General features: G+C 53.1%; 1 protein-coding gene across 1 annotated transcript in view; it reads right to left on the bottom strand.

The window, feature by feature from the left end:
* The window catches only part of GLIS1 (GLIS family zinc finger 1), a 110,047-nt gene that overhangs the window by 82,171 nt on the left and 13,546 nt on the right, over nucleotides 1-14,330 (bottom strand). The window contains exons 2-3 of the mRNA XM_061186571.1: nucleotides 5,887-6,064; nucleotides 706-1,588 (exon numbers count right to left, since the gene is read on the bottom strand). Coding sequence (XP_061042554.1) covers nucleotides 706-1,500 — 795 coding nt within the window. The 5' untranslated portion in view covers nucleotides 1,501-1,588; nucleotides 5,887-6,064. The remainder of the gene's footprint in view (nucleotides 1-705; nucleotides 1,589-5,886; nucleotides 6,065-14,330) is intronic.

The following is a 14,330-nucleotide window of genomic DNA, read 5'->3' as shown; positions in this document are numbered from 1 at the left end:
ACTAAGACTACATTTCTAACCTCTGATACGGATTTCCACCACAGTGAGAGCAGAACATGCAAATGACCACTTAGAAGGGCTGGAGACCTGGGTGCCTATATTTTGTGTGTGCGTGTGTGTGTGTGTGTGTGTGTGTGTGTCTCCCTGGAAAGCTTAGTTTCAACCTCAGCCAGAACACTGCAGGTGCTATCCAGGGCCTTATCTGCTAACCCTTGGCCTTACCCCAAAGCCTGCCCTGGGTACCCACAGCTCTGAAGCCGGATGCCTGTGAGGACCCAGTGCTCTCTGGAGGAAATCAAGCCTGTGGCTGCTCCAGGAGGCCCCAGAGTCTCCCTGGGTAGGGCTCCAGGTGAAGAGCCAGTGCTGGGGGAGAGCGTACTCTCCATGACTCACCTGGCCATCGGCAGGTGCGACACTGAGCATTTGTACGTAAGAGAGAAGGCTGGCCGAGCTGCTCTGACCTCAGAGCACGTGTGTCACCACCTGAACGAGTGTGTGTGACACCAGGCCATGGAGGGTGGAGGATGGGGTACCTGGCCCTCTGCCAAGGTTCCCAGTGACAGGGCACTGACCACTGTGACCAGTGGCCACATCCCAGCCAGCCCACAGGGTGAGGAGCCTAGGCAGGGCTCTCCCAGGGCAGTGAGGTGGGTGCTGCCCTGCTGGGGGCGGCGGGGGCACAGCCCGGCGGCCGTGGGAACTCACCATGCACTTGTTGGGCTTCTCGCCCGAGTGCACCCTCATGTGGATGAGCAGCTTGTAGCGGGCATTGAAGGGCTTGTAGCGGCGCACGCACCCCGCCCAGAAGCAGGTGAAGTCCTCGCCCTTGCGCTGGTCAATGTGGCTCTTCTCAATGTGCCGCACCAGCTCCTCCTGCTGCTCGTAGGCTGCACAGCAGTCCACCCAACGGCACGCCTGCCGCCCAGCCACGCCCCTGCCCGCCAGGCCCAGCCCCAGGCCTCCAAGGCCCGGGCCAGGCGGCAGCTGAGACAGGGGGTAGGGGGGTGGCAGGCCCTGCTGGTGAGGCCCGAAGAGCTCTGAGAACTCATCCGCAGGCTCCTGCTTCAGGAAGCCGGCCTTCCGGCAGGCTTCCAGTTGCAAACTGCCCTCGTGGCTCTCGGTGGACGCAGGGCTGGGCCGGGCCCTCTTGGGAGGGCCCCCCGGGTCTCCCGGCAGAGGGGGGTTCCGGAGTCCATTTACGCAGGTGACCAGAGCTGTCTGGGAGGAGCGGATGATGGAGGTGATGTCGGAGGAGGCACAGGGTGAGGCGGAGGCTGAGGAGGCGGGGGGCAGGCCCAAGAGGCAGCAGCGCTTCAGGCCACCCTCGGGCGGGTGGGCCTCAGGTGGGGGGCCCAGGCCAGAGCTGGGTTCACTGCCCAGAAGGTAGCAGGAAGGTGCGGGGTTGGCGAGGCCTCGGCCCGAGAGGTCCAGGTCTGTGTGCAGGCCCGTGGCTGGCGGGGCCCGGCAGTGGGCAGACAGGGGTGCGCGAGCTTCCGTCATGGCCCGGTAGTCAGGCAGGGACTCCTGCTTGATGTGCTGTGTGGCCGGAAGGCCTCCGTTCACATAGGTGGCCTGGGGCCTGGGCGACCTGGAAGACAGTGCACAGGGGTCATGAGAGGGTGGGCACTCCACAGTGGGGAGGTCCGGGCAGGGGACAGTGGCGAGCCTGAGGACCGAGGGGCGGAGAAGCCCAGAGCAAGAGAGGGAGGCTGAGGGCTGGCAGCAGACAGACCAGGACTGGTTGCCCGGTCAGCAGGGAAGAATGTGGAGGGAGAAGGGGAGAGAGAGGAAGAGGAGGGGGCTGGGGAGAGGTTCAAGAGAGGCAGGAGGTCTGAAAGCATGAATGTGCCGAGGAGGATGCCCGAAAGGAGCACATTTCATCCTTTTATTAACTCCAGACCACCCTCTCCAGCCCAAGTGCTATCCGTCCTGCCACTGAGGCCTCCCTGGGTCTGCCCTGTCCCCCTCCCCGTGACCTTCTAGTGACTTCTGGAGGAAGATGGCTGAGGATGGCTCTTTGAGGGACACCAGGTCCAGTTTGTTTTAAATTCTGCTTACTTGTCCCTTAAATCTCTCTTAATTCTTGTAATCTTTCTTAATTTCTCAAAATGTGATGTTTTGCCCCAAGCAATCTGTTCTTTCCACTGTGAACATCAGCGGGTGGGGTTTGAATCACAGTCACAGTGAGGGGTCATCCTAGGAAAAACTGAGCAAAAGTTTCTTGGGGGGATGTCCAGAATTTCAAGGTCATGAATGTACAAAATGAAGCTGTAGGCAGGCAGGCTAGGTGCGGCAGCAAGAGACCTGGGTTAACATCTCTTAACCCTCAGGTCTCAGCCACTCGCAGCTCAGCGAACCTTACTTAGCAAGGTGCTCTGGGCCTCTCCCTGTAGCCCAGCGTCGAATGGTTCTCCTGAGGGTGAGGATGGTGATGGGCAGGGCCCAGCTGGCCAAGATGCTATCATCATCACACATGCGGTACATGCATTCCTGGAGGGGGCCTCTCCCAAATGTGGGACAAGTAAGTGCAGGAAGAGATATCAGGGCCTGCCGGTCATCAGAGGGTTCTGAGAAGGAGAGAGACCAGCAAGGTGACACTGGGCTCAGGGTCCGAGAAGCCCCAGGAGCTGGCTGGGCAGAGCAGGAGGCCTGCTTATGTGCCCAAAGTCTGACTAGGATACCCCATGCGCCCTCATACCTGTCCCCATCCAAGCCTCAGTATTCTCACCTGTGAAATAAGGACTAACCCTCCCTACCTCAGAGGGAGGCTGCCAGGATCAAGGGAGGAAACAGATGCTGTGACAGCCCTCTGGGAAGAGGACAGCAGGGTGAATGGTGCAATCAGCACTGCCATCATTAACACTGCCGTCCTGGGGCTCTTTGCAGCCGGGGGTTGTGGCGCCATCACCTGTCCCTCTGCTTCCCAGCGTGGCCCTGTAGCCCCAGCCCCTCCCTCTCGGGCTTCCTGCAGCTGTGGCATCCTGCGCTCCAGCTCTGAGGTGGAAGGGAGGGGACAGGACAGGGGAGAAGGAAAGTCAGAGCCCGAAGCCCCCCGAGAGCACCGGCTCCAACCCCATCGCTACCAAGAGGGCACAGGGCTCACTGCAGTCACAAGCAGCAAACCAGCAGCAGGGCTGGGACCAGAACCCAGGCTCCCCTTCTCCCTCCGGGGTGTAGAGCTCTCCTGTGTAGACTTAACCTGAAGTGCTCCCTGGATAGGAGGTTGGGGGAGGGGCTCTTCTTCTGTTTGGTTCTCAACTACACTTGAACAATTCTCTGCCTCACTCACCAGAGACCTCTCTTCCCTCCCAGGAACTCTGCTGTCCAGAGCATGGTCACCAGGTGGAATCAGAAGGAGCAAACACATACCCCTCCATCTCTAGGGCTGGGAATCCTGGGCCCACCACTGCCAGCAGAAAGCTCCGAGTGGCTTAAAGATCAGATTTGAAGCTGTGACTTTGTGGAGCTTAAAAAAAAATAAGTGCACAGCTGTTCCTTGCGTGGTCATGATCCTGGGCCTGGCAGAGGTGGGCACAGGTGGGGAAGGGCAGCCAGGTAAGCATCTGTTTGAAGCAACTGCTTTAACAACAGCGCCAGCTTAAAGCAACCAACACCAGAAGAGAACAGCTGTGGTGTTCTGTGACTGAAGTTACCTGAATAATCAACAGCAAACCCTCGAATGGCATCAGGCAGGGAGGGGGCAGCTCAGGCCTTAGGGTTTCCTGGCTCCGAATGCCAGCTAAGGCAGCCCCTCCCCTTGCCCTCAGTGTCCCTGTGAGGCCGGGCAGTGGTTCTGGCCCTGCTCTGCCGCTGAGCCCTGTACACCCCAGGCAAATCCCATCACAGCTCTAGCAATTGTGAGTGTGGTCCCTAGAAAAAGTGGACAACTCCAGGCGCTTTCCCAGGGGCCGTCTCATGAATCCTAACAGTGTAAGGGTGCACGGTATCTACTGAAGGCATGGCCAAGTTCTTCAAGGGAGAGACTACTATCTGTTTGACACTTTTGAAAACTGAAGCAACTTGCCCAAGCCCTCAGAGGCAGGCAGTGATAGATCAGGAATGTGAACCTGGATCTGTTTGAATCAGAGGGAGCCGCATGAACGGAGAGACCCCAAACACAAGGCAATCTGGTGGGAGGGAAAAGGCATAGGATCCAACTGGGTATGGGATAGGGGCTGGGGCCCTCTTTTTCTTTAGGAAAAATGAGGGAGTTTGGGAGAGCCAGATCAGCAGCAGAGGTGGCAGCAACTCAGACTGATGCTGGCATAGGGTTCTGGGTACAGACTCTCCTGTGCCCTGTCAAATGACATTCAAAAGACAAATGATGTTTCTGATCATCTCTACCAAAAGAGAACAGAAAACAAAATCCACTTCCTTAGCTTTCACTAGGTTAGTGTAGCTTCTGCCATGAGATAGAAAGAATTTCACTGGAGAAACTGGATGCTGCCAGGGGGGCTTCAGTGAATAATCAAGCAGATAAATGCATTTGACTGTCACCAAACAATGCACAGCTCCAAGTCTAAAAGATGCTTGCTTAACTCCTCATCATGTACTTAATTGTGTCCCCCTAAAATTCACAGGTTGAAGTCCTAAACCCCACTGTGACTGGATTTGGAGGTAGGGCCTTCAGGGAGGTAATTAAGGTTAAATGAGGTCATAGGGTGGGGCCCTGATCCAACCAGACTGGAGTCCTTGTAAGAAGAAAAGACACCGGGGGTGTGCACACCAAGAAAAGACCATGTGAGGACACAGTGAGTGAGAAGCTGGCCATCTGCAAGCCAAGGAGAGAGCTCTCAGGAGAAACCAAACCTGCAGACACCTTGGTCTTGGACTTCCAACTTCCCTAACTGTGAGGAAATAAATGTCTGTTGTTTAAGCCACCCAACCTGAGGTGTTTTGCTATGGCAGCCCAAGCAGACTAACACACTCCTGTAAATCAGAAGTCTCACTAATACCAAAGAAAGCCACAGGGAATCTACATTCTCAAAGAAAAATGGTTCCATGTGGGAAGAATAAGCATCCTGCTAATTAGTAATATCTCCCACCATGGAGCTCCCACTGGAAAGTAAACTCTGTCGGGGAGATCTCTGCTTCCTTCACCAAGGCACCCACCCCTGATAAATGACTGGTGAAGGAACCAATTGCAAGCAACCAGTTGCAGGCAACTGGGCCAGTTTTTAGACTCTGTGATCTGTGAGACAGGCCCCAGGCCAGCAGCCCCAGGCACTGGCTCAGGGCCCTAGGGCTGAGCAGGTGGGTGCAGAGGCCTGTCTGTCTGCCTGTCAGCAAACCAGAGGGCACAGAGGCATGGCTTGGATCTTGGGAGAAGCCGCAGGAGGCAGAGTTCAGCCCATATGCAATCTGGCAGAACATCTGTCCAGAGGTGAACATCACTGGTAATGTGCCAGCACTGAATGATGGTTACCTGGCAGAGTTCTATGGGGTGATGGCTTCCTGGGGCAGGAGACGCCTGGGTGGAGGAACCCCTCTCGGCTCTCGGAGCAGTCCAGGGTTCATCACTACAGCATGCGTGAACCCTGAGCTGGGTCTTCCCTCCCCAACCTCTCCCCCCATCCTCTGAATCTTTTTCTTCTTCTGAAATGACTGATTCTCTGTAAAGTCAGCTCAGCTTCTGCAACAGGGAAACACACCTCAATAAAGCCACTCCTCTCTCTCATGGGGCCTTGCAATGCTGAGGTCCAGAGCCTAGACCAGGCGGCCATCCATGTGCTACTGGGCTTTGGCTGGTCTCTGGCCCTCCTGTGCCTCAGTTTCCCTGTGTGTCCCACGAGCCAGGCAGACCAGGTGAGGTCTGGAGGCCCTTGGTCTGTGGCTTCCAGCTACCGTCCACAGAAGGCAGCTGATGCATGGGGTCAGAGCACATACCTGCTGGGGTGGGGGAAATGCAGCAGCCTCTCGCAGGCCGAGGGGTGGCCCCGGGGTGGTGGGCTTCCTGCAGGGAGAAACAGGCCCTGGCGGCAGGGGGGGCCAGGGCCTTCAGCAAGGTCCAGGTCCAGTAGACTCTTCTCCGAGCCCGGAGTGCAGTGGCCGTAGCTCCCGTTCACTATGCAGAGAGAGACAGGAAAAGGAGACAAAGTGAGTGGGGATGGCCTGCAGAGGGCAGTCACTGGGGTACCAGGTGGGACAGAGTGCCCTTGAGAAACACTAACTGAACCCTTGCTGCATTCCAGGCACTGGGGACACCTATTAATTCCCATAATCACCAGCAGGATCAATAATAAAATCCCCAGTTCTCAGATGCAGATGCTGAGCTCCAGTGGGTAATTGATCTTTATACAAACACAGAGCACTTACAACGTACCAGACACTATCGTGGGTGCAGGAAACATGGTGAGCTAGACACACACGCCTGCCTCTTGGAGCTTACAATCTATGATCCTGGCGCTCATCTGACAAGATGCAAGGCCATGGCTGGGGCTGGCTGCCCAGCAGGCCGGGTGAGCATCACTAACATCTGTAGGTCAAGGAGGAGGTGCTCACTAAACAGCATGTGTTCTTCTTATCACCGGAGCTGAATCCACATTGTTTTCCAAATTGCATTACCCCATAGAAGCACGGTATACAGTTATTCACGCCTCTGTATCCTCCACGGTTCTTTGATAGCCTAACTATCATATGCCCTGCCGTGCCCCACTCCTGGGATTTTTAGGAAGACAAACTGAGGCAGATGTGCCTCAATTAGTCTTGAAATCTACATAAAGCCCTTGAAAGCCCTTAAAAACTATATAAAGTATAACAAAAATGTTAGCCATGGTTGTTATAAGCCACTTGCCCTCTCTGGGCCTCAGTTTTCTCATCTATAGTGTGAGGAGGGTTAATCTGAAGACTATCTTCTTCGGCTTTCTGCCCAGTCACTTGGCAGGGTTATGCTAAGGAGGAAAGGGCTTTGGGGCCTGATGCGCCCAGTGTGAGCCCCTACTGCCCCCAACCAAGTCTGTGACTCGGACAGGTCCCTTCCGGAGGCTGAGTCCCCCTGTGTCAAATGGGGACAGCCACACCAGTTCTCCAGAGACGCTGTGAGGTGTTGAGAGCTGAGGTGCAGAGCCCCTAGCCAAGCGCGGGTGCCTAGTAGGTGGTGCATCTGGAGTGGAAAGCGGTCGTATTGTCAAAGAGCACTTTGAAAAGTATAAAGTGTTGCTGACAGATGCAATAAAACATTATTAACAGGCCCAAGGATTGTCCAGGGACTGTCAACACTGAGTGAGATAAACCATTAAGATGAGAAAAGAGCTGACACCAGCACACGATCAGCCCTGAAGCTAAGCAGGATGTGCAGGCCCTGACTCCACTGCCTCACTGGGGCCTCTTGCAGCCCTCGTAGGGAGAGATCAGTATTATGCCCATTGTACAGAGGAGAGAGCAGAGGTTCAGGAAGGCTAAACTACTCACCCAAGATCACACAGCTAGTAAGAGTCTGGGCTGGATCTCTGGCTCAGGTCCATCAGACCCAAACCCATGTCTTAATCACTATGTAATAAAAAGTGGCATCTTAGGAAGACAGAAGTCCAACCTCATCCTCAAGGATCCAGCTTCCCCAACCCTAATTCTAGCTTTACCCCACCCCCAAGGCAGCCCCTTCACAGAAGGCCAGACCCTCAGTGCTTACTCGCCATGTGCCCAAAGCTCCGAACAGGCACTAGGCATTCACCTGCCGAGCACTTTACTGTTTGCAGATGAGAATGCCATGCTCTCAAGGTCCCAGGGCAGGTGACAAGTCTCCAGACAAGTACTTCCTCAGAAGTGGACCTCTGGTCACCTTCCCAGGCCAAGCACTGGGCCAATGTCCTGCTGTGAGGAACGCTCACTCCTGCTGGCTTTGGCTGCTGCTTGGCCAGCCCCTCACAAGCTTATTTTTTAATAACTTGGTTGTTTTTTAATTAAAAAGAAATCCCTGGTAACAAACGTGAATGGCCTGAGTTAATGAGAGCCGGCTGCCGCTCATTTAACTTCTCCTCTGCAAGGCGGTCTCTGCCTTTTCCAAATTGTTTCTGTTTGTGATTTTATTGTCCCATTGAGGCAAACCCTGGGACTGGGCCTGAGAAAACTGTGGATGATTTTATGACCATTAATAGCATTTGGCGCAAAGAGAGCTTCATCACCACACGGGGCTGTTCTGCCAGTGTCTTTCTTCCAGCGTCTTTGGGTCAGGGACGGGGTTCCAAGCTTCTTTCAAGGACCCACGAGGCCCGTTGGGGGCCTCTGGGTTACCTACTCCTCCTTCCCACAGGAGGATGTATGGAGAGATGGAAGGCGGGCCCCCAGAAAGGCGCCAGGGAGCCCAGAATGTATCAAGCCCTATTCATCAGCCCTTCCTATTTGATCAACAGGAACACTTGATTCTTTTAAGTGTCCATCCCTATGAGGTGGGCTCATTACAGCCACTTTCCAGATGAGAAAAGTTGAAGTTTGGAGAGATTCGGTGCCTTCCACCAGCCTCTGGGGTCTGTAAGACGCGGGGCCACAATTCAAACCCAGATCTCTCACACACTTCAAAGCTCAAGTCCTGTCCTGCTGCCTCTCAGCCAACTGATGAACGACTGGGGACCCCCAAACAAGCATCCACACCTTTGACTCCAATAAGATCATGTTGGGGAGCCTTTGGGGAAGTCAAAGTGCAACCGTTACAATGACTGCTAAACTTCAATCTTTGCAACAACTCTGCCAGGCGGTAAGACCACTCCATCTCAGGTGAGCACACGAAGGCTCAGAGAAATTTAGTGGGTTACCCAAGGTCACACAGGGAGTAAGGGGCTCAGTTGGGATGCAAACCCATCACCTCTGGGGGAAGAAACAGTCATTACCAGACAAACAATTGGGGACTATTGGCTTCTTTTCCACTGGATACAGTAAGAAGTTTTCCTACAATAAATAAACACACAGCTTTGGGAGGGAGGGAGGAAGGAGCCCCTCCGGTCACAGTTTGGCACTGCTCGGGGATCCAAGCCCATTCAAGCCCTTGTCTTATGTGACTCTCACAGCACCCTGATGAAAGCATTGCCCTCCCCGCCTCACAGAGGGAAGGACATGAGCACCAGAGCTGGCAAGTGGCCACCCAAAGTCACATGGCAATTGCTGGCATAGCTGAGTCCAAACCCAGGTCTCCCCAAACCCGTGCTGGACCCTGCTCCAGGTCACCTGCTTTCTCAAAGCCTGGAAATTAAACCAGAGGCTTTGTCCCAGCGGTGCTGTCACCACTGGAAAGATGTGGCTACAGTCACTCTTCAACCCTGGGCCCTCCCACTGCCTTCCTGCCTATTGACATCTTGCCTCTCTGTTCCCAAGGGCATCACAGGACCCACCCTGGCTTACTCTCTATCTCCAGGGAGCAGGGAGGGAGTCTTTCTCTGGGAAGGCAGGGGAATGAGAGGGGCATGTCAGCCCCGCTGCCCTAAGGCAGGCTGGGGGTGCCCTGAAAAGCGACTGGCACCCAGCAGCCATGCCTCCCTCTGTGCCACAGGGGGCCAAGAGCAGACCCTGGACCTGGCTCTCCCCACATACGTCAAGCTTCTTTGGAGGCTTGGAGGGTGAGAAGGTCCTCTGTACATTTTTACAGATTGATGAGAAAACCTAGAATGTCAGGGCTGGGACTGAGTGACTATTTCATTAATAGATGAAGAAACTGAGGCTCAGAGAGGGAAAGACTCTGCTTTAATCACACAGCAAATCCATAGCAGAACCTGGACTGGCATCCCCAGGGCTGGGTAAGAGTTTGGTTTAGTTTCCTCTTCAAGCCTCAGTTTTCTCATTTGTAAAATGGTGCGAACACTTACCTCACAAGGTTGTGGTGACAATTAAGTGAAACTACAAACACAATGCATTTGGCATGGTGCCTATCTCACAGCAAGCACTCGAAAAGTTATGATGATCATAATGATAATTACTTCTTCTATTTATCCTTGAATTCAGGATGGGGCTGGGAGGCAGGACCTTGTATGAGAAGTATTCTATCCCCAAGAAGGTCAGGTCTGGATGACCCTGAGGCCAGGCTCAGAAGGACAAGCCCCCAAGTCTCAGGGGTCACCAAATGCAGAACTGGGCAGCCTGAATGAGGTCACAGCCAGCAAATCCAAAGCAAATGGCTCCAGTTACACACCACAGAGCTTTGCAAATTACCGTAATGACTTGGCTATAAAGTGGTACCACATATAAGGTGACTCCCCACAGGAATTTTAATTTACACTGAAAACTGCCAAGTCTGCAGGAGAAGGACAATGATGCATTCAGCATCTCGGGCCCAGATGCCGCCTCCTTGCTGTCCCAGAAGCAGCCATTGGCTGGGTCTAGGAAGGCCCACATGATGACTGCTCCTCATTCATGGACAAGCAGACTTTTAGTGCTCGCCAGGTGCCAGGCTGGTGACAGGGTACTGCACTTTACAGTCCACGAAACATTTCAGAGCCATCACCTATGAGCTTTGCTACAACCATCAGAAATTGGCCAGACAGGCTCAGAGGGGGCAAGCAATTTACCCAAGCTCACATGGCAAGTGTAGGGCTCAGAGAGCAAACTTTCTCTGTAACAGGCAAGATAGCACATATTTTCAGTTTTGCAGGCCATACATTCTCTGCCACAACTACTCAGCTCTGTTGTTGTACCATGAAAGGCAGCCACAGACAGCATGTAAACAGAAGATTGAGCTGTGTTCTAATAAAACTTTATTGAGAAAAAGAGCTCACTGGCTCTTGGGCTGTAACATGCTGACCCCAATCTAGTGCAGCAGTTAGAGGTGGGCTTTGCAGTTAGAAAGACTTTCCTGCATCTGTAAAACGAGGAGCATTTTACGGGTGTTGATGACATGAAAACCACTGTCGACTCTGAATGCAGGGCCAGCCCCTGGTGGCACCTGATGAATGGAGGTGCTATCAGCCTGGCTCAGGGGTCCCCACAGCCTGGGCTCACCTCCTATCTGGGCATTACCTTCCACTCCCACAGTGCTTTGCTGCTGCACTGTATACACCCCAGCCCTCCAGTCAGGGTGCCTGACACCTCCCAAATCTCCCTGGACCCACAGAGCTCAGCAGAAGTGCATCTCCTTCTGGAGCGTTCCTTGGTCTCTCCCACCCTCCCCCAAGCTTCCCCACCTCTGCACACAGCAGCCCCTGCAAATAGCTGCCTGTTAGGGTGCACCTAACCCAGCATCTGACATGTGGTTTCTTTCTTTCTTTCCTTCTTTCTTTCTTCCTTTCTTCCTTTCTTCTTCCTTTCTTTCTTTCTTCCTTCCTTCCTTTCTTCCTTCCTTCCTTTCTTTTCTTTCTCTCTCCCTCCCTCCCTCCCCCTCCCTCCCCCTCCCTCTCTCTTTTTCTTTCTTTCTTCCTTTCTTTTCTTTTCTTTCTCTCTTTCTCTCTCTCTCCCTCCCTCCCCCTTCCTCCCTCCCTCGTCCTTCCTTCCTTCCTTCCTTCTTTCCTTCCTTCCTTCCTTCCTTCCTTTCTTCCTTTCTTTCTTTCTTGCTGCGTTGGGTCTTCGTTGCTGTGCGCAGGCTTTCTCTAGTTGCGGCGAGCAGGGGCTACTCTTTCTTGTGGTGCGCAGGCTTCTCATTGCGGTGGCTTCTCTTGTTGTGGAGCACAGGCTCTAGGTGCATGGGCTTCAGTAGTTGTGGCACGCAGGCTCAGCAGTTGTGTCGCACGGGCTTAGTTGCTCTGTGGCATGTGGGATCTTCCCAGAACAGGGATCGAATCTGTGTCCCCTGCCTTGGCAGGCGGATTCTTAACTTGCCACTGCGCCACCAGGGAAGTCCCAAATACTCGACATGTTTGATCTCTATAAATCTCCACAACATCACCACAAGGTGGGGACTATAATACTCTGTACGGCCACATTGACGCTTGTAAGTGCGGTTAAAGTCCCGCCTCATCTAGAGTCTGTGAAATCCTTCAGGACAAGGTCTTGGAGCTCCAGAGCTGCTGAATGTCAGTGCATTCTGACACATGATTTTGTTCAACTTACTTCACATACAGAAGAGAAAACAGGGGCCCGGATGGGGGAGAGGCTGGTCCTAGTCACACAGCAAGCAGGTTCTCTCAACACCTGGGCCCCGCTGGGGATATTCCCCTCACTCCTAGCACACGGTTAGAACTACAGTAGGTGCTTGGAAACACTGGGAAGGGGGCGGGGTGGCTGGGAGGACTGTCCAAAGTTCACTTTCCTGCTTCCTCTACATCAGACACCGTGACTCTGGGAAACAGAACAAGCTTTTGCACACACACACCTAGGTTGAAGCCCTAGCTCCACCATTAACTTTCTGGCTGCTTCATCCTAGATGAGCTACCTTACTCTTCTGAGCCTCAGTTCCTTCATCTGTAAAACAGAGATAAGAATCTCAGCTCCAAGGGGTGGCTGTGAGGGGTAAATGAGATAATACATGTAGCAGTCTGGTGCCTGGTGCAGTCAGCACTTTAGTAAAAATCCCTCTATTGCCTTTTTGACAGGCAGGGGACACACGGTCACAGCACCCTGAGGTGGTGTTTCTCCAGCAACAGTGGCCCACTTTCCCAGGCAGTGAGCCCCAGCGGCCACAGAGGGCAGCCTCAGGCCAACAGGGTCTTGAGTCTGAGCCTGGGCTCTGCAGGCCCCCTCTCTGAGCCTTAGCTTTCCCCTCTGAGTAGTGGGAGTGCCAGGCCCGAGCAGGAGGGGCACTAGAAACCCCAAACAGCAGGGAATATCAGGCTCCATTCTCAGGCCCAGGGAGGTGAGTGCTGGCTCTCTAAGGATGCTCAGCAGATGCCAAGCCTGTGCCGCATCCACACTCCAGGGCCCCTTCCGCCTCTGTGCTGCCTCTTCATCCCCTCTCTTCCCTCTCCTCATCAAACCCAAAGGCCTGGCAATCAGCATGAAGTGGGGGCTTCTGAAAGAGTAGAAGCAGGAAGGTGGACATCCGAGCTTTTTCTCCAGTCTCCACAGCCCAGCGAGATGGGCTGCTCGATGCAGAGCTGTCTTGGGGTGTCCCAGGCCCCATCAGGGGGCCTGTAACCTTGGCAGGACCTCTGGAGCTATAGAGCCTGATGCTCGAGGCCTCACGCCGGGCTTATGGCCGCCCGGCGTCTCTTACCCCAGGTCACAAAAAACTCCATAAATTCCCCTTTAAAGCTAAGCTAGATTTACGGGGACTCAGGCCAATAAAACCTGAGCAGGCTCACCTCAGGCTCACTAAAACCTGAGCAGCATGGAGGCGCCACAGAGAAACCAGAGTGAGCCTGCAACTCTGTCCTATCCAGGGCCAGGAAATGAGCAGCCCAAGGCTGGCTGCACATGGAGATGCAGGTATGTATATAAACACATATATGGGCCAAGTTTTCCCTCAGACTCTCTTACTGCTCTCAAATTAGCTCACATTTGCTATAGAAAAAATTAGAAAATGTATTGAGGCAACAATTAGAAAATAGACATCATGTATAAGACCACAAACCAGAGAGCCACAGCAGACATGATGACACGTAAACCTCTATGGTATTTCCCTAAGCATCCATATAATTTTTTGACAAAAAGAAGGATGATATACTTATTTTCTTCTTTTTTCACTTAGTAATATATCATGAATATTAAAGTTTATAGAGTGCCCATTATGTGCCATGCACAGTACTAGGCTCTTTCCATGCCAGAATTACTAATGCCATTTCACAGAGGAAGAGTAAGTGACTTGCCCAAGGTCATGCATCTGTTGAATGGTGGAATCAAAATGCAAGTCCAGCTCTCTCAGACTTGGAAGGCAGTGGTGACCCAGACATTGCTCCACATCATTAAGAAATTTAGGGTCAACGCAGCTGATTGCTTGTATACGTCTGCTTGGACTGACATTACACAATGCCATAGACTGGGTGGTTTAAACAACAGAAATGTATTTTCTCACAGATCTGGACACTAGAAGTCAATGATCAAGGTTCCTGATGATTTGGTTTCTGGTGAGGGCTCTCTTCCTGGCTTGCAGACAGCCACCTTCTCACTATGTCCCTCATATGCCCTTTCCCAGTGCATGCATGGAGGTGGGGGGTAGGAGAGGGAGAGCACACATGTGCTGTATCTCTTCTTATAAGGACATTAATCCTATTGGATCAGGGCCCCACCATTATGACCTCATTTAACCTTCATTACTTCCTTAGAGGTCCCATCTCCAAATACAGCCACACTATAGGTTAGGGCTTCAACATATGAATTTGGGGAGGGACACAAACATCCAGTCCATAACACCTAATATTCATTCCCTCCTTTCCTAGCCTTAATAGGGTCCCGTATTTCCATATCTATCTATGGGGCTTGAGAAGAAGAGACAGTATAGCACAGCAGATAAGAGTGCAGATTCTGGGGCCTAACTGACT

The sequence above is a fragment of the Eubalaena glacialis genome, chromosome 3, assembly GCF_028564815.1.
Source record: "Eubalaena glacialis isolate mEubGla1 chromosome 3, mEubGla1.1.hap2.+ XY, whole genome shotgun sequence".
NCBI classification, from domain to species: Eukaryota; Metazoa; Chordata; class Mammalia; order Artiodactyla; family Balaenidae; genus Eubalaena; species Eubalaena glacialis.
The sequence above is the reverse complement of the archived record's forward strand: the minus strand, read 5'-3'. Positions and strand labels throughout refer to the sequence as shown.